General features: G+C 55.4%; 2 protein-coding genes across 6 annotated transcripts in view; one reads left to right on the top strand and one right to left on the bottom strand.

The window, feature by feature from the left end:
- TBCD (tubulin folding cofactor D) overlaps positions 1-24,282 on the bottom strand; it is a 99,262-nt gene that overhangs the window by 44,031 nt on the left and 30,949 nt on the right. The window lies entirely within an intron of this gene.
- Positions 14,633-23,796, top strand: ZNF750 (zinc finger protein 750). 4 transcript variants are annotated; one of them, XM_059671623.1, is made up of 3 exons: positions 14,633-15,162; positions 20,309-21,930; positions 22,335-23,796. In XM_059671623.1, the coding sequence occupies exons 2-3, from the start codon at positions 20,489-20,491 to the stop codon at positions 23,044-23,046; spliced, it is 2,154 nt and encodes a 717-aa protein (XP_059527606.1). In that variant the 5' UTR covers positions 14,633-15,162; positions 20,309-20,488; the 3' UTR covers positions 23,047-23,796. The 4 variants fall into 4 exon arrangements, with proteins under 4 accessions (XP_059527606.1, XP_059527610.1, XP_059527609.1 ...); XM_059671627.1 differs by lacking the exon at positions 14,633-15,162 and adding an exon at positions 16,368-16,572; XM_059671626.1 differs by lacking the exon at positions 14,633-15,162 and adding an exon at positions 16,600-18,682.

The raw sequence follows: 24,282 nt of genomic DNA, 5'->3' as shown, positions 1-24,282 counted from the left end.
GCAGGCTTCCCACCCGGGGGCCACCACAGAAGCCCGCCATGCAGCTCTCACACGTGACCTGTCGTGAGAGGGTGATGGTCCCAGCACAGGAGGCGAGCGAGACCGAGCACTGAACAAGAAAACAAAGGTGCAGCTCAACAGCCAGTGGTGAGGTCAATGGGATCCTAAGGCAGCGCGCCATCGCCAGCCCCCAAGATGCCGGGTGCGCACGTCAGCACACGCGTCCTCCAAAGCACCCTCGGCCGGCGCCCCCAGCCTCTCGTTGTAGCAAGGCTCACACTGTGACTCCAGGCAGCCTGAGAAAGGCACCCCCAGTGTGAACTTAAGAAAACTAAAGTATCAACTATTCGTACGTGTACCTATTATCACAGAAATTATCTTCCAGAAAAATGTATCTAAAAACAGTCGTAGGTAAAAAAAAAAAAAAAAAATCAATGGAGACAAGGCAGGACTATGAATATTATACACAAGTAACTCTCCTGCCTTTCTATATCCAAAGATATTTGCTTCTATTTAAACAGCAACAAAAAGTGCCCTAACCGGTTTGGCTCAGTGGATAGAGCGTCAGCCTTCGGACACAAGGGTCCGGGGTTCGATTCCGGTCAAGGGCATGTACCTTGGTTGCGGGCACATCCCCAGTAGGGGGTGTGCAGGAGGCAGCTGATCGATGTTTCTCTCTCATGGATGTTTCTGACTCTCTATCCCTCTCCTTCCTCTCTGTAAAAAATCAATAAGTAGCAACAAAAAAAGTGGATTTGATTCTGTATAGTTTACTTTATACACATGTGGCAATTATTTTTAATAAGATTGTAAAATGTTCGCATAAATTTACTTTAAATTGCATTTAAAAAATGGTCTCCAAAATAAAAAGCTCAAAGACATCACATCCTCAATTACACCCACCTCAGCAGAGGGAGGAACGTGGGGCACGTGCTGCTCACAGGGTCAGCAGCGCCTCAGGCACCTGCAGCCAGAGGTCTGACGGGGGACAGGAGGCTGCAGGGCCTCCAGCCTTGGACGCCAAGGTCACCCAGCCTGGAGCGGGCCTTGCTGCACCTGCGTGTACTCAGGACCCCAAACATGGGCCCACGCTCTTACCAGGTTCGCATTTCCTCTACCCAACAACAGGACACCCCACTTGAGAAGTGCTAAAGGCCCCTCAAATTCCACAACATCTGAAACCGAGGCTGTCGCCCCTCAACTCCCGCCTCAGCCAGAGGCCTCGCACAGCTCAGGGTGCGCTCAACATGCCAAGGCCGCCCTCCTTGCTTCCCAGGTCCAGCCACGCCTGCCCTGCCCACGGCAGCCGCTGAGGGCCCATCGCCCCTCCCCCAGCGTCTCCCCCGGCCCTGCCACTGCGGGACCAACAGGGCTCTCAGCCTGGGTCTGCCCACGCTCCTTCCCAGCAGAGCAGGCTGCACAGCCAGCTCCTGCATCTCCCTCGGGAGTCCTCCCAGGACCCACACCAATTCCACGCTGGCCTCACATCTCTCTCGGCCATGACCAGGTGCGTGCTGCCTGCTACCCACACAGCACCCCAAGCCAGGCCCCCTCGCTGAGAGGAGCCGCCCAAGCTGACGAAGGCCTGCCTCCCCAGGCAGCACACAGAAGCTGCGCTCTCCTCGCTGAAGGAACACCTATCGCTCCCTGGGACTGGCCATGTCCACCTTCTGAACATGAAGCTTACAATCCAGACTCCTGAAGACGAGTAAATGCCAAAGCGGGCAAGAGGCCACAGCCGCTGTGGATAAGTAGTTACATCTGGCTGGTGATTTTTAAACAACTGTCTCTATTTAAACTGGACCACATCTGTAATGCTTCAGCATGGTCTTCGGTAGTTTTACTTGGAATGACTCCTAGATTTCTAGTGTTGCTCATACTTACTTTCTGTGCTAATAGGATAGCCCTTCCATGGCCCGACGAGTGTCAAAACTAACAGGCTGTGGCACCTTTATGAGAAGAGCATAACATAAACGTGGTGTCGCTGCCACACCAGATTCCCTAAACCGTCACCTGAACACAGCCGCAGACAGCTCTGGGTAAGACCGGGCAGCGATTGCATAGCCGGAGGGAATTCTGGGTGCTGACTGCTGAGTCCCAATTTATCGGTCCGCCAGACAAAATCAATTTCAAAACAGACAACTATGAATGACAGCAGTCAGTACCTCGACATCCACTTCGTGCAGACATCCCACCCAACGACACACTTAGGGACGCTCGGGGCCACCGGGCCGAAGGCCAGGTCCGTGTGGACAGAGCCCCACCCTCACCTGCTCACCACCGAGGTCCCTGAGCGGCTGGGGGAGCCACTGCCATCACACCCCCAGAGTCCGACCCTATTTGGGAAGCCCAAGTGTCTGATCCCAAGTCAAAGTGAGATCGTTTCCTAAGTGGCGTTTTGTTGGCTGAGAAGGTCCGTCAGCAACGAGGGCAGGACACAGATCGCGGACTTGTGTTCCACCAATGGACCACTGCCTCGATGCAGAGGCCTTCGTAAGGTTTGATTGGCATTTATTTTGGGGAAAACTGACAGCCTAGTAAGTCCAACCATAGGTCCATCTGGCCCACTTCTCGGTCTCAAGTTGTGGGAAAAGATCAGTGGTGAGAGGGCTAGGGACTGTACACCTGACATGAGCCAGACCAGTGGGGAAGGGGGCTGTGCTTTCTGTGTAGCCAGGGAACCCCAACTTTGTCCCTGGCACCCAAACATGCCCCTGGATTGTGTCCTCGGGCAGCTGCCCAGCCCACTGACAATGTGAAGTTGCTGGACTTGTCTGTGTCCTCCCGCAGAACGGAGTCAGGGAAATAAAGACCCCAGCCCGCCTGGCCACAGGAGCCTCACTGCCAGCACCACCCACACACCTGGCAGAGCCCCGCCTGCCTTCATTCCATCCTCAGCACAGCCGTCCTCATCTATCCCAGTGGTCGGCAAACCGCAGCTCGCGAGCCACATGCGGCTCTTTGGCCCCTTGAATGTGACTCTTCCACAAAATACCACATGCAGGCGCGCACGTACAGTGCGATTGAAACTTCGTGGCCCATGCGCAGAAGTCGGTTTTCAGCCTGGGCGAGTCTATTTTGAAGAAGTAGCGTTAGAAGTGGGGGGTGTCGGTCGGTCGGGCGACGGGAGACGCGGCGCGGGGGAGGTACACTGTTTTGAGGTACGTTCACTGAGGTCGACCCTTTCCAACTCTCCCACTCACACTCGTCTATCTGAAACAAGTCTACAAGGCGAGTGTGGACGGGAGAGTTGGAAGGGGTCGACCTCAGCAAACGTACCTCCATCAGATTGAGGACGTTTTCAGCAAAGGCCAGCTTAGGAGGACCCTAATGAAGTTAATAACAACGTACCTACCTAGATAGTTTAAGTTTAAAAGATTTGGCTCTCAAAAGAAATTTCAATCGTTGTCCTGTTGACATTTGGCTCTGCTGACTAATGGGTTTGCCGTCCACGGGTCTATCCTGGCACCGTCCTACTCAGGAACCTCTGATGGCCCCTCCGTAGCACCTGCAACATCGGGGGCTGACACTCACGTGCAGAGAAGAAGTGGCTACCAGCACTCCAGAGGCTGTGCGGCTGGACGGGGTCTGACAGGGAACCTGAGCCATCCCCGAGTGGCAGTGGGAACCCTATCCTCGTGCGTCACTAGAAAGGAATTGGATGTGCAGAAAGCAAAACAGCTGAGAAGGAGAGAAAGCAAGACGAGAGGTTTCTTAGACAAGAACATTTAAAATGAGCCTATCAGCTCCAATTAATCCCAAGAGGACAGGAGAGCTGTGACTGGGCAGGGGGTGGGAGGGTGCAAGGTTGGGTTGGGCCTGCTTCTGCCACCCCCACCCCAGGGCTCGTGGCTGCCAGCTGACCATCAGCCCTTCTCCAGACTCTTCTGTGTGAAAGAGAACCCTGGGCTTCCAGCTCGGGCATCGAGGACCCAGAGGACAAGGGACAGACTTCTCGGTGGCCATGCTTTGGAGGAGAGGAGGCAATATATGGAGAAGAAAGTCTTTGCCCTACACTTTCACAAAAAGTCATTATCAGAAAAAAAAAATTCAAAGACAACTCTTTCCAGATTCAACAGGTTTAAAATAAGGAAACTCCTCAATAGCTTTGAACAAAAACCTTTCTCACGGTTCCAATTACACACTGCCAATGCATGGCCAATACACAAGATTCCCCGGAGGGCTTCCTTTTGGCAACCGGAGTCTAGCAACATAATCTACACACCCTCCTCTCTAGACAGCATGTCATTTGTCTACCAAGCGCCTAAGGGCACAGCAGCCTCCAGGTGAGAGAGCCGACTTAACCCTCAGCGTGCAGGCTGACAGTGTGCGCACCCGGGACAGAAGGGGGCCAGGAGGAGCCCAGGCGTTCTTCGTAGGTGCGTAAATCGCCTGTCCACAACAAAGTCATCACATAGCCAGCACAGAGTTCCGTCTCGATAAATCGTAAATTATACTAATTTAAAAACAAACTTGTCAATTAAGGCACTCACTGAACTGGGTGTGTCTCTTGGACTGCACTGGGTGATTTTCCCAGGATGCACTGAGCCGCATCTACTGGGATACATTAGAATGACACCTCCCAGGGTGCACTGGGCCAGCATCTCCTGGGATGCCCCAGGATACACTAGGATATTTCCCAGGATGCACTAGGAAGACATCTCCCAAGATGCATGGAGCCCATGTCCCCCTGGAAACCTCTGAGCCACTTCAGCACTCAGACCCCGAGCCTGCCTGCCCAGATGGAACCTAGCAAAGCCCCAGGTTTTGGGAAGTGGGTGTGGCCATCACCATAGACCTTCTGTTTCGGCCACCAGTACAAATAGCCATCATACCTTCCTCAAAAATGCAGCCCAACTTGCTCAGAAAAAAAGCCAGTGTTGCAACTGCTAGGAGACAAGAGGGAATGATGGACAGACTTTCTGATTCCATTGACATTTGGTTTTCAGTTCCTACAGGACACTTCCGAGAAATTGTCCCAGAGGCCCTCTGCATGCAGGGGTGCAGACTGATCCGCCCTTGGAGGGTACGGGACCCCAGCCCACCGACCTGCGCTGCCCTGGCCAGGCCCGTGTCCATCATCCTGTGCTACTGGGCGGGCCCTGACCAGAGCCTCACCTGTCTGCACAGGTAGGTCACATGGCCCGGCTGCAGCTGAGAGCCAAGGCTCATTGGTCAAGGGGCCAGGATGGGAGCGCTCTCACAGGTGCCCTGAAGATCACGTGAGTTCCCACCACATGCGGCACACGATGCAGGCTCAGTGGGCACCGCTGTGATTGCAATGCCCGGCACAGCAGGCACAGCAGCCACTGGCCCTCACGGGAGAGGGGGGATCACAGGAGAGGAGAAGCCACTGCTTCAGGACAGGCGCCACCGTCCCACCTGCAGGACCTTCTGAAATGACGGACAAGAAGCACCGTTCCTCTGTGTGACCGTGGCCTAGGCCCTCGGCCCTTGGTGTCGAGGGCCGTTCCCGCCACGCCCCAGAGCCAGGGCCGCAACTGAGCCTGAACCATGTCGGGTGGGGGAGGGGTGCAGGAGCGCAAGGACAAGCAGTCAGGAAGCTGATAAAACTTAAGGCTGAGCATCTCCACTGAGCTCAGGTCTCTGCGTTTACAGAATTACTAGGAGTGCAGGAAGTGCGTCTGTATAAGCGGTGTTGGCTGGACGCCACATCTGATTGGTGACCAGCAAGGACAACGTCGCTGGTTCGGAGGTCAACGTATCACACAGGTTTTATATTCTGCGCACAAACTGTATTTCATAGTGGAAGTCGGACCCCTTCACAGAACCTAGGAGGGTGCAGGACAGCCCTCACCCTCTACCACTCGGTCAAAGAAGAGGCCACAGTGACGAGGCCCCACGGGGAAGAGGAGCGACATCTCACTTTTGAAACTGCTCCTAAGGACCGATTCATTAGGAATGTCCTGGATTGAGCTGCGAGAGCCATGCACGACGAAGGCGTTTCTGGGTTTAATCCTGCAGATCTTACAGTTCCTCTACAAACTGTTACTGCGTGTGACTCAGAACCTTGGTCAGGCCCAGAAGCTGCCAGCAACTCCACAACCTGGTGTCCCCCACCTCACCCACCTCCAGCATCAGAAAGCTCCACCTACTCTACCAGATCCTCGCTGATCCTGTTGGAGGAAACAGGACCCCAAAGAGCTGCGTTCAGAGGGCCATGTGCTGGTTCCCAGGGCGCATCAGGGATGGTGGCCGCACATCGCCTGCTGCCCTGGAAGTGAGATTCTGTCCACTTAGAAACAACCCTCAGGTGGAAAATGCAATCTTCAACCAACATGCTCCCTTTTCCGTTTTCTCAATCCTGAAACCTGACTTTCAGACACTTTCTCTAAGGTCAGGACATTCCACTCCTTGTAAGTCTCCTGTCCGGAGGAAGTGGCAGCTGCGCCTGCGACCAGGCTCCCAGCAGGAAGGAGCGGGCGGCCCGTCACTTCATCCGGCTGGGGCACAGCACCCACAGGGGCTGAGCACACGCTTTGCTGAGTCAGGGCTGTGCCTGAGCAGCTGTCACCCCATCAGCAGCAGGTGACAAGCAGCACCACAGCGCCTGGAGCAATGCCACCAAACAGCCCCGCTCTCCCCGCATGGGCCATGGCTCATTAAATTCAAAGGAAACGCCACTGGTACCCACTCGGGGGAAGCTGTCACATGGAAATTCCAGGCACGATCCTTCCATGAGAGTTGACCCGTCCCCAGGTGTCACCGACACCTCGTCCAGGTGCCCAGGTTCGAGGACACACCCACTGCGTATCTCAGAGCCCAGGGACTCGGGACTCAAGAGTCCTCACAAAACAACAAAACAACAAAGGGATGTAGGAGGCGACCTCGAAGGAGAGAGCTGGTGCCCACAGAGGCCCCACAGCAGTGGACAGTCCCCTCAAAGCCAGCGGCACCTCCTGGTTCACTGTTGTCATGCTGGGGTGCTGGCTTCCCAGCAAGGCCCCCGGCCTGAACCCATGTCTGTTAGTTTCGAGTAAAGGTTCTTTGCAAGTTAAATGCTCTTGTGATTCCCTCCAGGGCCCTCCTTTCAGTGAGAGGAAACAATGTGCTCTCACTCGGCTCGCTTTCTCTCTCTCCTACCCCAGCTGGCAGGCCACACAGGGACCAGTGCCGTCCACTCTGTCCCTTGCTAGAGGCCAGTGGAGGGGAAGGAACTGAGTGTGGTGAGGGGCCCTCCGCCCTGCTCTGCTCAGCAACAGGCCGCTGGTGTATGAACCGCCCACAGCTGATGACAGAGCGGCCCAAGTACAACTTGAAAGAAGCGAAAATAAGCCATCAGGAGAATTAAAGGCTTAACCAGGAAGTCAGGGACCAGTTCTGCCACTGACTCATGGCCTTGGATTCCCAGCCACAGCGCCCAGGCCTCCACTGGCCCCAAGAGCGTCCCCACACACAGTTTCAGAGCTGGCGGGCCTGGAGGATCGTGCCATTCAAGACCCCCCTCACTGACCTACAGAATGCACAAAGCCCAAGAGGACTGACTGCCCAAGGCCAGAGGGTCAGTAGGGCGGAGCACGAATGTGCAGGTGACAGGCCATGAGCGTTTGGTAATGACAAGCCTGCCACTGCGTTTAACCAAGTTACCACCACCCACTTCTGAATCTCTCCTGGTCCCTGGAAAGATGGGCCGTAGACAGCCAGGGCAGGTGAGTGTGGGCAGCATCTTCTGATCAGAGCCTGTCTGTCACGGCCACACTGCCTGCAGCCAAGCCCCAGCCGCTGCCTGACCTCCGCCCACCCCATGACCTCGCCCTCAGGCTTGGCCACGCCTGGCAGGGGTCCCACTGGGAGGGGGCAGAGCTTGGCCTCCTCCTCCCTCCGTCCAGAAAACAGCAAGCCACCCCTTTGAACTCCCCCTTTCACACCTAGGGCCTTAGAAGCGCTTGTCCCCCTCCAGCCCCACTCCAGTCCCTGAATCAGCTCTGAATGAGGTCTTGAACCCACTTCAGGGCCTACACTGAGCTCTTCACGGCACCCAAACTAGAGCGGTTTCCTCGCCCTGAAAGAAGTCTCGCTGCTGCACAAGAAATCAAAGCCTCTGTTTTCTCACGTGGTGTGATGTTGGGCCCACTGCTCAGGACCCTACCACAGGCTCGCTTCCCACAGAGCTGGTGACCTGGCGCTCAGCCTCTGCCACCCCCGGCTCTCAGAGGACACGCGTGGGGCTTCCCGCGGCTCCCCCGGAGGCTGAGGGAGTAGCCTCCACACAAACACGTCCATGCTGGGCAGCCTTTCTCCAGAGAGGACAGAAGCATGAAAACAGGTACAAAGAAGCCATGGCCACCTCACCACGGGCACAGGAAAAACATCCACAGGGCACACCCAGCCAGCCAGGCAGTCCTGGGGCCATGTCACCGGGAGAAACGCTCATGCACTCTCACGGCAAACCTGAAATTCAGGTACACGCTCCTTAGCCCTACCTAGAAGGCCCGTCCGCCACACCGGCCTCCTGCCCTCCATGCCACAGTGGGCATGCTGCTCGCAAAACAGACAGCAACAAAGCCGGGAAAGTGTGGAATTACACGTAGTAGGTTTCTTCCAGGAAGCAAAATTTCTCATTAAAAGTTTCATAAAAAGATTTTCTATTGAAATAGCATAAATGTTATCAAAGTGTCTAAAACAACAGAATAAATTATGTGGACAGACATGACTTCCTGAGCACACTGTGTATAACTAACACACACACAACTATGTCACTGTGTCCGTTACTGTCACAATCTTAGCTTTGACCCAAACTATGAATTTCACCTCTTAAAGTGACAGATAAAACCATATGACACAGGCCTCACATGGCTCCCACACATGCATGGACAGTACAAATTCTAAACACTGATTACTTAGACATGCTTTCTGCTTTTTCATTCAACTATGAATTCTTTCATAAAGAATCTCAATTTAATTAAAGAGTACTAAATACCGAAAAGTAAAAGAACTTGATAGCCTTTGAAAACCCATCTAACGTATGTGTGTATACCCACATACTCCTGCCCCACACATTAAAATGAAGAATTTTAAAAAAATTACTAGAAATGGCAATGCAAAGATGTTATCAAGAGAACAAAAAATCAACCCACACAATGGGAGAAATTATTTGCAAATCATTTATCTGATAAAGATCTAGAATCCAGAATATACAAATCAACAACAAAAGACACACAACCTAATTTTAAAATGGGCAAAGGACTTGAACAGACATTTCTCCAAAGACACGTACACATGGCCAACAAGCCCGTGGAAACATGCTCAACATTATTAATCGCTCGGGAAATGCAAATCAAAGCCATATGAGATCCCCTCAGGTTTAGGTGCAATCAAGAAAATGAAAATAACAGGTGCCGCTGAGGACATGGAGACTGGAGCCCGGCACTGCACACTGCTGGTGGGTGTGGGGTGTGGGGTTGGGGTAGGCGTGTGAGGTGGTGCGGCTGCTGGGAAAGCATGGTGGCTCTTCCACACATAGACAGTCCCCGTGAGATGGAGCATTCCACGCGGGACACAGGCCCAGAGAGACGAAAACAAGCGTGCCAACAAAACGCTGCTGCATATTCAGAGCAGCTCTACTCAGTGGCCAAATGTGGAAACAACCCAAGTGCCCATCACCTGTGAACAGGGGAAAGTGGCCTCTCCATACAGTGGACAGTGCTGTTCAGTCATAAAGGAATGAAGTTCTGACACAGAAAGGCCACGTCACATGACCCCCTGACAGGAAAGGTCCCGGAGAAGTAACCCATAAACACAGGGTGCAGGCGGCTGTCGGGCTGGGAGGGGCAATGGGCTGACCGGGTTCTTCTTCGGTGATGACAACGTCTTGGAACTAGACGAAGTGATAGGTGTGCTACACTGTGAATGTACTAAATGCTACTGAGCTGTTCACTGTAAAATGGTTAGCGTTCGTTTTATGATGTGAATTTGACCTCAATTAAAACAACCAAATAAGAAATGACTTTTAAGAGCAAACGCCTTTGCCTCCCCCTGATAATTCCATCCTGAAGCCATCAGTCTGGCAGGGAAGGGCAGCAGCACAGCAGGGACAGTGTCGGACACGCAGGGGGATGGGCACCGGCAGGGGGCTGCCTAGCCTGGGAGCCCAGAACCTGAGGGCAGCCCCTTGATCTGTGAGAAACAAACGTGGCTGATCAAACCCCACCCCTGGCTGTCTTCTGTTGGTTCCTTTGTTGTTATGGTTTTCACTGATGTTATCTGCAACCTGGGGGCGGGGGTCTCATTTGTTAGTTGTCCTTGTTCCACTGAACTAAGTGGTTTCTGCACCGATGGCGACCGAGCCCAGCGCCCAGCGATCGCTGGTGAAGGGCACCTTTCCACAGACACCCAGTGGAGAGAGGACAGAGCCACAGGACACCGACAGGGACACCTCACCATGAGGGGGACAGGAGGCGAGGGCAGGGAAACTGGGAACCCTCAAAACTTGGCCCTGGTGCCAACCCTGAATCACTTTCCCAGCTGAAGACAAAGCTCGGTTTCAAGTTTCACTTGAGAAGCAAAAGCCGCAGCCCAATCGCACAGGAAGGGCAGAGGGGGGTAGGGTCCCCGCAAGAACCTCTCCCCTGCTCTGCTGTGTCCCCAAGGCCCAGTCCCCCAGGGCAAGAGGAATCCACTTCCCTGCCCCTTGCCCCACAGGCTCCTTGGGGACAGGCATCGGAGGGAGGAGCCGGGGCTGTGTGCCAGGCACAGAGCTGCCCGCAGGCCACACACCCTGAGCCGCCCTCCCCCACTCCCCCTCTTAAGGTCCGGAGGGGTGGTTCCAGGTGAGGTCACAGCCCACAGGAGGCCTGGGAGGAGAGGGGCGGCAGACCCCCTACTGGCCCCTCCCTGAATTAAAGCAGCTCCAGTTCCACAAAAAGTGAAATTGTGGCATCACTGGAATAGGAAGCAAGTGACAACGTGGGCAGTGAGTTATTCGACTGCTGGATGAGGTAACGATCCACTGATAGTCTGAGGGCTTTTGAAGTGAGAAACCAAAGGCATCACCTGAGACAGACAGCTCAGCGCCAGCCCCGCCTCCTGGCACAAGCGGCGGCGGGGCTGGCCGGCTCATGCGCCCCTGGTCCAAGAAGGGGGGTCCAGCCCAGCTGGTAGGCTCTGAGTTCAGGGGGGCAGGGCCTGGAGTCCTCCTCCAGGCTGACAGGCCTGGCCTCGGTCCACAGAAAAAGCGCCTTGAAAGCGAGACCCCAGCCACGAGCTGGAGCTCAGGCCACAGGGCGACCCTGCTCGTCACGGAGACCCGGGCAGAAAGGGGGGCTGCGGAAACAACGGGCGTCCCACAGAGGACACGGACGAGGAAGGACAGTGCCACCAAGTGTGCCTGTCAGCCCAGGGCCATCTCAGAACCAGGGCTCCGGGAGCCCAGACACAACCCAGTCAGGAACCCCGTCACGGAGGAGCACACGGGGCTGAGGCACAGGGCACAGCGCTGGGGTCCCCTTCCGCTCGGCCCTCTCAGCAAGAACTTGGTGAGCAGTGTGTGAGCATGTATCTGTGCGCGCACGCACACGCACACGCACGCACACGCACGCACACACAAGCTGCCATAAGACACTTGAAGCTGCCCTGCCCTCCAGGAGCCTGGAATCTGCTGAAAGGGACCCCACGGCGATGCCACCCTGTGCTCCTGGGGCAGCAGCCATCCAGCCTGCGTCCCACCCCACTGGCCTGAGCTCCTCACATCTCACAGGATCCCCGAGGGCACAGCTCACATCTGGGGAGGCCTGAGACAGCCTCAGCCCAGGAACCACCCCTGGGGCTGGGCCACGGGTGCAGAACCTTAGGAGGGTGTTAGTTCGAGAACTGAACACATGTGGTCTTGGCAGCTGGTTAGGACTCCCCAACAAGTAAAGTTAGAGACACTGAAAGGATGCCTCTGAACTTCTGTGGAGTTTTCCTCTCCTTTCTCCTTCCTCGTGAGGCAGCGCCAGAAGGAAAGCAAACCATGAAGATAAGAACCATCTCATTTCCTCGTAAGTGACCCGTTTCCTACAAAGGTGTCTGCTCTGACACATGCCATCCCCCCACCAGCACATCTCCCTCCGACAGGACGGCTGAGGCCGCCAGGTAACCCAGCCAGGTAACCACCAAGTCACAAGGGAGCAAACGGTGGACCCCAGACTTGAGTCAAGCAGCTGGCACTGAGCACAGCTGTGAGGACGGTGCTGCCAAGAGGACAGAAGGGGAGGGGAGGGGGGGCGAGGGACAGTGACGGGTGGTGACAGAGAAGAGGATGGGAAGGAAGATAAGCTGCCCAACACGGTGGAGCAGAGTCGCCGAGCCCTCTCCAGGCCTCACCTTAGAAGCAGGACGGGCTTTCGGCCCACACACCACAGGGGGGACAGGTGTCACGTCACAGCAAAGATCTGATGCTGCAGTGGGAGCCGGCGGCACTGACCCCCCTGCAGGCTGTGCCGCTGGGACACCCATCCCTCTCACACCCAGATCCATCACGGCCCAACAGGCAGGAGCTCAACTGAAATCCTGACCACGTCGGTCCCCTGGTGCAGCTCTCCGCTGTCAGCACCGCGCAGGGCAGCACTTCCTGCTGGGCAACCCTCGCGCTGCCTGGGCCCGCACACGCACACATGTGCAGCCCTCGGACGGGGTGACTCCCCCAGGGCCGCCCGACTCTGCAAACAGGCTCCCAGCAGCCGGCACTCGCAGGCTGGACGGCTAAGGGAGGCAGCGTGCTCAGCACAGCCCCACTCCATAAATGCTCAGGAAGCAGACGCGCACAGCACTCACTGTCGAGTCCAATGTCAGGGAGGTGGCCACTCACTGTCGAATTCTGACCACTTGTCTGTACGCTTGAAATGTTTCGTATTAAAATGTTGGGGGGAAAGAATCAGGAATCAGAATGGCACCACACTTTCAACAGCAGTGCTGCCAGCGAGATGCCCAGAGAACATTTCAAACCTGCAGGTGAAGGACTCCAGGCCTGGGCTTCTCTACCCAGCCGAACAAACTACCAACCAGGCAGCAGGGAGAGCAAAGACACTTTCAATCGATCCTTCTCCAAACCTTGCCTCTCTTGCACTCTTTCTCAGGAGCCCACGACAGGATGACCAAAATAAAGGGTCAGTCCACAGAGACCATGTGGGATCCAGGAAGCGGGGATTTCGATGCAGGAAGGAGGTGGAGAAAATCTAGGGGGATGAGGAAGGCAGGTGAGAAGGAGTGAAACTCATTTCCATAAAGGGAAGTCAACAGATAACACCCAAAACTGGAAGCAGCAAGGGGGGGTGGAGGGAATGGAAGGAGCCATGGAGAAATGTTCTTTGGAATCCAGGAGGTAAATACCAAAGTACTCAGCCAAGAGAAAGTCCAGGTGGTGCCCTGGGTAGAGAGACTGGGAGGGGACAGCCTCCCGCTGAGAGGTGGGCTGGCACCCTCTCCTCACCTGGGCAGGTGAAGTATGCCCTAGCCCCGTGGTCAGCAAACTGCGGCTCGCGAGCCACATGCGGCTCTTTGGCCCCTTCAGTGTGGCTCTTCCACAAAATACCGACTTCTGCACATGGGCCACGAAGTTTCAATCGCACTGTACGTGCGCGCCCGCACGTGGTATTTTGTGGAAGAGCCACACTCAAGGGGCCAAAGAGCCGCATGTGGCTCGCGAGCCGCAGTTTGCCGACCACTGGCCTAGCCTTCCTGAGGACTGGACGCTTGGCCTTTGCTCTCCCGGAGTCCTGAGCCAAGGAAGACTGACCACCTCCTGGAGCGGCCTCGGAAGGGAGACGGCCTGGGGAGGGAGGACCCAGCCGCCCTCTCCAGGACACCAGGCAGGTGAGTGAAGCCATCCTGGTCCCCCGTCCAGTGCACCTGCAGCTTGACACCACCCACGGCCTCAACACCCACAGAGCACAGGGCTGGCAGGGCGGAGGCCAGCCCAGACTCTCGACCCACATCACCCAGACATGACGCAACAGCGGGTAGGCACCAAGCTTCGGGTGGCTTCTTCCCCCGGAGCGGCAAGGGGGGCAGCGGGGACCCGCTGCTTCCTGTGACAAGGCTTTCCTCTTCCAAGTACACGATGTCTGGTACGGACAGAAGTAACGACAGATATTTTTAAAGAATTCAACCCAATGGTAAAGCCTTAAGTAAAATCTTAAGCCTTAAATTTTTAAAGAAATAAACGAACAAAAAAAACCAACACAGTATGTGCCTAGGAAGCCCGGCCCTGTGTCGGGAACACCACACGTGGCCGGGTCTGACCCAGCTCACAGCCTCCTCTCCCGTCCCCAAACTGACATCACATTCCAGCCACACTAACAGTGGGACACAGCCACGGACTAAAGAGCAAGCAGTTTAAGTGGAGAGGGGGATAAAAGGGCTCAAAAATTGTCTTAGTTATTATTTTTTTTAAGAACGAAAAGGGTAGAGAGGGTGTGCGATTCCCACGGCAGCTGCAGTCCCGCCCTGCAGTGAGCTAGGCCAGCGACCGGTCCCGGGCAAGCGCCAGCAGGTCCCCGCGGGGAGGCAAACGCGGAGCCTGTCTCCCTCCCTCGCGGCTCTCGAGGAGGACGAGGGAGGACAAAGACGGCCAGGCACAGGGTAAGGGGCGAAAGGCAGCAGCTGTCTCCTTCAGACCCAGGGAGAAGACACCAGAGTGTCGGCCTCCCCGGGGGACGTGGTTCAGACCCGATGCCGGTGTTTGCCTGCTGCTCCCTCCGCGCGCTGGAGCTGCCGGAGGGAGGGCTCACGTGCTTCTTCATTACAACATCACCTATTTATGGGCGTCTGACCTGTGCCCTATTCCTCTCTATTCTAACCAGGAACACATCGGACCCTGTGGTCCCGATGCCTGGCCAGCACTCCACGGCGCGACGCTGGCACTCACCAGGGAAGCAGGCAGCGTCTGGGAGGCACAGAGTGGTGCTCGGCTTGGCCCCTGGGTGACGCTGCTCTGAGGCAGCTCGGTGGGTGCAAACACGTGGGAGCAAACACATGAATCGTAGCTGCGGGCAGGAGGAATATCAGGTGCATCTCCAGGCCCTGAGGGCGCAACTCCTCCACTTAAACCCCTCCCACTGGGGCGGCCGCTCAGAGTCTGAGAGCAGCCGGCGGAGACAGTCCTGCTCCTGGGCACTGTCCGCCTCCCACCGCGCCTCCCGCTCCCTGCGCTGCCTGCCTCCGGTGAGTCCCTATTATTTCTTCTCAAATTCACCTTTTCTTTCAAAACTACTCTCGGCTGGATCTTAAACTACCTGCTCGGCAAGTCCCTGGCTGCCCTGCTGTTTTCCGAGATTACTTAGCAGGTGCACCGCTCAAAGCTGGCCGTGACCACAGACCTTTCCACGGGCGACGCTGCGTTCCTGGCCTGGGAACAAGCTGACCTGGGAGTTAAGCCCCTCGTTCCTACCAGAAAACCCACGGTCCAAAACAGAACTCGAATTTCTATTACTGCTTATATCTTTCCTCGCCTTAAAAATAAACTATAAGTTTCAACATAAAGGATCATATATATACATAAATGTGATTAGACAGCTGCTGATTTTAGAGTTTCTTTAATTTTAAAACCTTTTAAAATGTTAAAGTTTAAAATAAGTGCTGTTTTAACATAAGGTTAAAAAAAAAAAAACTTAACCCAAGAGGATCCCTCTGTGTCAGAAGGAAATGTGTGTTGCTTCTCTTATAAAGGTTTGCATAAATGTGTATATTAGAATAATTACTGACCAAATTACTGGCCGAGTGTGAGACGAGACCTCGTTTGAGCACAGTCTGTCTGCATTTCTACCCTAATTTCTATTTGCATGACCAGAGTCTTCCCTGGCTTTGAACTGGTTTGGTTGTTTCCGTGCGGACAAGCGGGCAGGCACCGTGGGCTCCTGGGCTCTGGTGACCGCCCCCAGCAGAGCGTGAAAGCTGTGCCCTCGCTGTGCAGAGCGGTCAGGGACGCAGGGCCTCGGCTGAAACCAGGGCCCCTGGCTGTTCCCTGGACCTACGCTCCCAAACCCCTCGCGGGAAGCGCCTTTCCCCGGGTCACGGTGGTCCTGCAGGTTACCCTGCTTTGTAAAGAACCAAAGTCTGGGAAGGGAGTGGCGGTTAATCACTGGAAAAGCTCCATTGGAGTAAAACTCACAAATCTTGTTCTTGCAACACCCTAGTGGGTAGGCGACAATGGCGTGTCCCTGAGTTATGCAATAACGCCACCTCACAATATCGTAATTATAGCATGCCCTTCAGAACGTTCCACCTGACGAGGCCTCTGCCAGACTCCGGACACACCGAGGCAGGGTTTCAGTGCACAGGTTCAGGGCATGATGGGATGCTGCCCAGCCCGGCACAGCACTGTCCCATAAAGTTAAGCTATAATTACCTCTATTTTGTCCTATCAGGTTTTTTTTTAAATCTCCTCCTCTCATCTATTTTTCGGAGTTCAAATTCCTCAGAGACTTTTTAAACTTGCCAACCACTCCCTATTCTCCTAACCACCGTCTCGGCGGCCACAGTAACTGTCCATTCCTGGGCAGCCATCAGACACAGTGAGAGGCAGTGCCCTGCCTCACAGCAGGCAAACAGCCCTGTGGCCAACTGAGACCACATGTAAGCAGTTCTGCCCGGACGCCTGGGGAGAGCGAGGCAGGGGGAGAAGGGAGGCAGCCAGACGCTGCTCCCAGCTTTTCCCACAGGCAAAAAAGCCAATCGGCTTAGCAAAAGCAGATGTTTAAAATGCTTGAAAAGTCACAAAAAGGACACTTTTAAATGAAGTAGAAAAACCTCTGTGAGGGCTCCAGCCCCTGTGCCTGTCTTCACGTCACTGCCTCCCACTGACCTCTGCCTTCGGCGTGGACCCTGGGGTACAGCTGCTTAGTCTGAGAGGACAGGATGGTGGGGGCCGCGAGCGGAGCCGCTCAGGCAGAGCAGGTGCCACCTGCCAGCTCCCTCCGAGCCGGCAGAGACAGCCCAGTGGGAGGGCAGGAGGGTGAAAACACAGTCACAGAAACCTTTCAACAGGCAGGCGTCTGAATTTGAAAGATGCTAACATGGAAAGCCAAGTCACAGGGTCCTGCTCTATTAGCGTCTCGCTATGCAGCTCTCCAGAGAAGCGTTAACTGAGAAACGTGCGTCCCAGGAAAAGGAGAGGGAAGCACCTCTCACGTCCCCCAGAGAAATCTTCCTCTGAGCGCAAACCCACTTCCTACAAACAGTTAAAGCGCTGGACTGGCCTGTTGTGGCAACAATGCCCTCTCTGGGAACACCTGACACCAGCAGTTTCAGTTCCAGTTCTGTCATCCTGTAAACCGTCCCTGGGCAGGAGAGCTCACAGACTCCACCACTCCACAGGCTGCCCCTCGAAAGCCCACAGCAGCCCCACTTTTACCCCCCTGGTTCCTCTGGCATGACTGCACTTTTATAGCCGAGTGAACTGCGCCTGTCTCCTGGGCGCCTGAGGCCGCTGTGCTTCTTGTTGTCATTAGCGACTGTGCCACCCTGAGGCCAGTTCACCCAGAGTGGCACAATCGCCACGGCTGCACCTGTGACTCCAGTGCCGGCTGTCCTTCCAGCCACGAAACCCGAGGACCCTCACCTCCCACAACACGGCACCAAGGGTGGTCCCCTGCAGCCTGTGTACTGTACTTTCGTGCCAACCGACCAGACAACGAGCAGTCCAGTCAACATTTGAGTGAAAAAAGTACATATTAACATAAAACAATCCTTTCCGAAAGTATTCTTTTGGGTAATACTATAACGTACATATAACTTGCCTCCTATAAATCTTTGAGAAACCTTAACCAACGTGGGTCTATTTATATTTCGCCTAAAAGTCTTAGCAATGTTAGATAAGGCTGCTTCTAAACCTGACATCATTTTCTTAAATCCGGAGGGAACTTTCCGCTCAGTTGCGCTCACGTGTTTTAATGCTGGAGGGGGTGGATCCGAGTCCACTCTCGGTATCGCCGGGATTCAGGGCTCGCACCTGATAAACGTTTTGCAACTGTCATCATTGGGATGGTGCTGCAGCTAGTGATGAAATCACCGGTGTTCAGGTCTCTGCCATAACACATCCTATACAACCCTGGGAAGCTGACTTGCAGAGATTCTCACGCCTCCAGAACCAGGGAGCATAATGAGGCGTGCCACCACAGGCCCCGCTGACTTACTTATCTGGCTGGCCCGGCACTGGCTGGAGTCACTTGATGACGGGCGGCAAGGAAATTGTGCTTTTATCACCCGGAGAGTTTCTGCCCCCCAAGGGATGGACTGATCTCGTAAAGAATTATTTCACGTCTCTGCTCAGCGGGGACATTAGAAAGACGCAGAGCCAGGATTACGAGTGTCATCTGCTCGGCTCTGACACGGCCGTGCAACTCCTGGCCGCACGCGCTGGAGAAGAGGAGGGGGATGAATGTCTCGGGGGACCCCGGGACCCCTCTCCGTGTTGTGGGGCAGCCAGAGTCTCCTTTCACATCCAATATGCGTCCCTCAGTCCCGTCTGGAGAGACGCGGAAGGCTTAGGCTTCAGCAAAGCCTCATTCTCCTCCGACCGCCTCCGTGAACACGCACGCATCTGAAAGAACTGGGTGATAAAATAGCTCCACAGAGGCAGGCGTGGGTGGGAGAGTGGTTCTTCGTATTTTGAAGAAATAAGGGTACGTGAGCAGAGAAACCAGTTTGCTGAGAATAAAATCAGACGGCGTTCTTAGAATTTAAGGTATCCAGTGAAAATTAAAGCTCCACCCTCCCACCTCCACCCTCCTCCCGAGAGGGGCCCATTACCTCATCTCCCGACTGTGGGACCCAAGCGGCTACCTTGTGCTGTGAAAGCACGTCTCTTAGGTTCCCACACAAAGGCTGCTTTCCTGTCAGTGCGCCCCCTACCCCCACCCCCACCCCCACCCCCGTGTGGAGAGGTGACTGTGTGTGAAATGTGGCCGCTCTTGTTCAGGCCTTAAATCAAAACTGCAGCTGAAAAGTTCTGCTCAATCATTTCCTTTGAAGCTTGTATTTAAGTGCTTGAAAAGATACAGAAGCTAGAGACCTTTTCCTTTTCCCATTTTTATGCAAATGGCAGTGCTCACACCTCAGGCGCCTTCCCCACCCACATGTTTCTCTGGGACACAGTCACTCCAGGGCTGGTCCTCCCAGATCCACGTCTGTTTGGCAGGAGGCAGGCTGAGAGCCCAGGGTGTGTGTGTGCGTGTGCGGAGCCTCTGAAGGAAACTGCGCTGAGACTGGCAGTGCAGCCTGGGGGTGGGGGGTGGGGGGACCCTAAGGGAAAGTAACCTGAAGGCCAGACACCCAGCAGCCCGAGCTGGGACCCAAGGCCCTGGGAGGGACAGCCCTGCCAGCCACTTGCCAGACCTGAGTGGGTGTGGCCCAGGGCCCGCTTCCTAAAGGTTAAAAGCTGAATGGCTCTTACCATGAACCATCACTGCCTTCCCCATGGCCAGAAGGGCTGCCAGGCTCTGGTCCTGCCATTTGGAGGCCAGGCCAGGAAAGAGAGGCAGGCACCCTGCCACGCTCTCGGCCTCACAGAGGCATCTGTGTTTGCTGGCCAGGCAGGGGCGGGGCGCTGCATGGACCTACCCCACACCACTCCCCAGGTGGGCAGTGGAAACAGGCAGTGACCAGAACCAGACGTTGGGTCACTCACAGGCTCCCTTGACAGCACCTCAAACCACGTGAGTGTGTGGAGCCCACGTCTGTCTGTACTAGAGACGACGTAACTGTCTGTGACATTAGTAGCTTTAGGGTGGGATCCAATTTGCAAAAGTATGTTTAATGCCTGCACGTAGCCGACAACCTGCTTACACAGGGCAGCCCCGGCGAGCAGTGTTTCCTGGACGTCCTAATTACACGCTCCCCGTTCTAAGGGAGCTCGCACACAGCGCCAGGCCCCCGGCAGTCACATTCAGCACAGTCAGGCCGCGCTGTGATGTGACTCAGACCAGAAACTCTGTGGGCGTGGTCGGGGCGGGTCCCAGCCGTCACTCAGCCCCTCGGTCCACAACCTTTCTGGCATCTGAGGCCTCAGGTCACAGAAACAAGGTTCCCAAAACTCAAAGAATGACAGGTATTCTCAGAACTGACACCAAACACTCCACACACCACACTCCTCTTGGCCCCAAGGAAACTCCGGTCAGATTTGAGAAAACAGAAATCGTGGTTCTGAGCGGGCAGCTCACCCTGCCCGCACCCACGGGGGTGGTTACATCTTACATCGCCTGCATCTCCAGGTGCCTTGGGTCCACCCCCCAGCGATCACTGTGAGGACAGGGCTGCCCCACTGGCCCTCCAGCCAGTGTCCTGTCACTAAGGCTCTGCTCCTCCTTTGCAGCTCCCAGTCCCCCCGTGAGCGCAACTTTCCTGGGCAGACCCGCAGCGCGCGGAGCTGGCTTCAAGTACGAGCGGTGGGAAGGAGAGCAAGAGCACGTCTCTAAAACCACCGCGTGCGAATCCAACAGGAGCCAGCTGTGAGCCGACCCCTGGAGACGGGAGCCTGAGCCGGAAGAGGACAATGAGCCTTCTCAAAGAGCGGAAGCCCAAAAAGCCGCACTACATCCCCCGGCCTCCGGGAAAGCCCTTCAAGTACAAGTGCTTCCAATGCCCCTTCACCTGCAACGAGAAGTCCCATCTCTTCAACCACATGAAGTATGGTCTCTGTAAGAACTCCATCACTTTGGTCTCGGAGCAAGACCGTGTCCCCAAGTGCCCCAAGTCTAACCCTCTAGACCCTAAGCCCCCGCAGCCGCCGGACCCCACGGTGAAGCCCACCGCCTCCAAGTCTGTCACGCACAGCCTCCCCCACCTGGACGCCAAGCTCCCACTCGGCCTGGCCAAGGATGATGCCAAGGAGAACCTGGGACTGCAGCTGCGGGCGCCCCACCAGGGCCCTGGACAGAAGCCTGCTCTCCACAAGGAGGCCGAGCACCGGGGTGCAGCCCCAGAGGCCACGGCGGGCACCCCGCCTGCTCTGGAAGGCGCCGGGCGGCCGTCGGCCTTTGTTCCTGTCGGAGAGCACAGACTCAAAGGCCCAGAACACGCCGAGGCCCCCGAGGCCCTGGCACTGACCAGCGCCACCGCCAAGGCCGCCACGTTCCACACCAAGTCTGCTTTCCACGCCCCTGCCTACCCCTGGAAAGCTGGCTCGCCTTTCCTCCCGCCCGAGTTTTCACACAAAATCCCTCCCACAAAGGGGTTTGGGGCCCTTTCCCCTTACATGCACCCCACAATTCCCGAGTACTCGCCCCACTTTTACACGGAGCATGGACTGGCCACCATCTACTCCCCCTACCGGCCGGCCGGGAGCTCGCCCGAGTGTGACACCCCCCTGCTGTCAGTCTACGGGGCCCAAGACCAAAGGCACTTCCTGTCTCACCCGGGGCCGATGCCCAAGCACTTGCACCCGTCCCCCTTGACGTACGACCACTACCGGTTTTTCCAGCAGTACCACCCCAATCTGCCAATTCCTTACGGACTCTACAGACCGGAGTCTGCCTTCTCCTCCTACGGCCTCAGACTCCCGCCGGTCCCTGGTATTGCACAGGATCAGCGCTCTCACCTGCTGGAAGAAGCTGCCCTGGTCTACCCAGCCTCAAGTCCATCCAAGTCAAACCCTTCCCACGCCCACAAAAAACACACGGAGTTTGAGAAAGAGAGTCCGACTGCCGAGGCTGAAGACCCTTCCAAAGACAGGCAGAGGGACACAGAAGGGACCAAGATGAGCCCACGTGCAGGCAGCGCGGCCACTGGCTCCCCGGGAAGGCCAAGTCCTACCAACTTCACACAGACAAGCCAGCCCTGCACTGGGCTGGGCGACCTCTCGGACAAGCCCGCGGCGAAGGCCCTGGGAAGGCTCCAGCCACCAGAACGGAGCCTCACAGCCTTCAAGCCCATCCAGAAAAGCACCGAGCGCCCACACTCCCAGGCTCCAGAAAACAGAGACGACCCCCCACAAAGGTAAGGACGTCTCCTCTTCAGAACCCCCCCAGCGTGTCTCTGGCTGTGCTCCGTTAGCAAGCTTAGACTCCCCTCTAAAAGCATCACACAGCCCTAGCCGGTGTGGCTCGGTGGACACAGCGTCGGCCTGCAGACTAAAGGGTCCCGGGTGATCCCTGGTTTGATTCTGGTCAAGGGCACATACCCGGGTTGCGGGCTTGATCCCCAGTAGGGGGCATGCAGGAGGCAGCCAATCAATGATTCTCTTTCATCACTGAAGTTTCTATCTCCCTCTTCCTTCCTCTCTGAAATCAATAAAAGTATATTTTAAAAAATAAATAAATAAAAATAAAATGAAAGCTTCACACGGCAGCTCTTCTACATGACATCCCTGCTAAGCCTTCTCTTCTCTTTGCCTCTTCCAGCCTCGATGCCATGGACATCGACACTCCGGCCCGGGCAGGCAGCACCTCGCGCAGCGTGGAGGCCCTGCCGCCCAGCCCAGAGGACGGCTCCAGGATAGCCCCGCTGAACCTCTCCAAGAAACCGGAGGCCAGACCAGCAGCAGCTCACGGCCCCCTGTACACAGACTTCCCAGAGCTGCAGGACATGCCTCTCAACCTCTCGGTGAAGGACCCCTGCAATGCCCTGACCCTGCGGCCTTCCCCCCACAGCCCAGCGCCAGAGGCGGAACCTGCCACTGCTACTGATCAGAAGACCGGGCCGGAAGGTTCTGGAGATGGGCCAGGACATACAGAGACGAACCAAAACAGCCTTGGCTCTGATGAAGTTCCAATGACCAGCCCCACTGGGAAGGCCCAGGACACACGGGCCGTGGACAGCAGCGACGAGCAGAAGCAGACGGCAGCAGTGGCCCTCTGCCAACTGGCAGCCTACAGCCCGGGCACCGTCCGGGTGGGCGATGGGGAGCCTATGGCCCAGGAGTCCACCTGTCAACAAGACACGCCAGCTCTCAGTGCCACGGCGAGCCAGGAGCCTCAGAGTGACCTCAGACCCAAAGGGCAGAAGAGGACAAGCCCACGGGATTCGGGGAAGTCCCAGCAGGGAACTAAGAAGACGAAGCTGAGCGACACGGCCAGGGTGTTCACTCTCCGGAAAAGGACGCGGGTGTCCTAGTGCTGGCTCACGGCAGGAAGAGCTGGCACAGCACACGCCTCTGAAGCAGGTCGCAGGGCAGCACATCGGCCACGGCCCTGCATTTTTTATCTGGTCCATTTTTACAGCAGTTTTTTCTTCTCAAAAAACAAAATACACATAAAGAGAAAAAGAGAAAAAACACACAAAGAGCTACGATTCAGCTCACTTTTTGTAAATATGAAGCATGAATATTATAAGGTGCTTCCGCTTGGGACTGTAAAGACATTGGAATCTAAGACTGATGAGTTAGACACTGGCTTTTATTTTTATAATAAAACGAATGAAAGAGGTTGGACTAAAAGGTAACTTCCAGGTATAAGCCAAGTCATAGGAAATCTTTTAAAAGTACTTTTCTTAAAAATACAATTCTTACACTAGAACAAATGGTCTCAACTGTATCATTAACTCTACTGTGTTGTGAAGTAACAATGACTGGAAATGCCAGGAGCAGCATTTTCAGCACCAGCATTAAAGTGCTGAGGACATTGTGACTTGTTGTGAGTAAATAATACACAAACATCAAGAGGCTACTTATAGAAATAATTTATTTCCAGGAGGGAAAATGTATTACTGGTGGAGCTATTATCAATATAGTCCATTCCATGTAATGTCACAGCGAACTTTCTGATTCATGCAGCCTCACTTTCCACTTCCTAAAATGATGTATATATTGCCAATTTTCCAATAAACTCATAGATAAACTTTAAGGGTACACAAAATGAAGACAAATGTGAACTCTGTGTTATATTTTAGAGTATTCTGCCATAATAAACTCAGTGAAAAAAGAGACTAGAGCTGAGGCAACAATTAAAACAGAAGGAGAATGAGTGTGAGTGTGCGCACGTGTGAGCGTGAGAGTGCACATGCGGCCCAGTGGGCACCAAGCGCAGGCACGACCCACCTGGCTCCTCTGAGCCTTCCCCCAGGGCCCTGGGCCTCGGGGCGCGGCAGGAGGGCGAGTTTCCAGAGCCTGGCTTCCTAAAGGGCTGCTGAGAGGGCCGGCGGGCCTTCGAGCTCCTCCTCCCCAGCCTCTTCACAGCAGCCCTTTGTTTCTCCCACACGTACCCCACCTGGGATGTCACAAAGGCCCTGGAGAGGCATGTGGTGCTGAGGTCGACTCACTCCAGGGACTTGGGAGGGAGTCCTCAACCAGGCTGGTGGTGGTCACCAAAATGCAGGTCCAGTGACGTCAGAGGACAAACTGCTAAAGCAAGA

Source organism: Myotis daubentonii, chromosome 16, assembly GCF_963259705.1.
Source record: "Myotis daubentonii chromosome 16, mMyoDau2.1, whole genome shotgun sequence".
In the NCBI taxonomy this organism is placed as follows: Eukaryota; Metazoa; Chordata; class Mammalia; order Chiroptera; family Vespertilionidae; genus Myotis; species Myotis daubentonii.
Note: the sequence above shows the minus strand (reverse complement) of the source record. Positions and strands in the feature narration are given on the sequence as shown.

Bases quoted from the DNA above. Each gene is read 5' to 3' on its own strand.
- ZNF750 (XM_059671623.1), top strand. From the start codon at position 20,489: ATGAGCCTTCTCAAAGAGCGGAAGCCCAAAAAGCCGCACTACATCCCC. The intron at 21,931-22,334 runs GTAAGGACGTCT...TGCCTCTTCCAG, and splicing joins AGAGACGACCCCCCACAAAG to CCTCGATGCCATGGACATCG.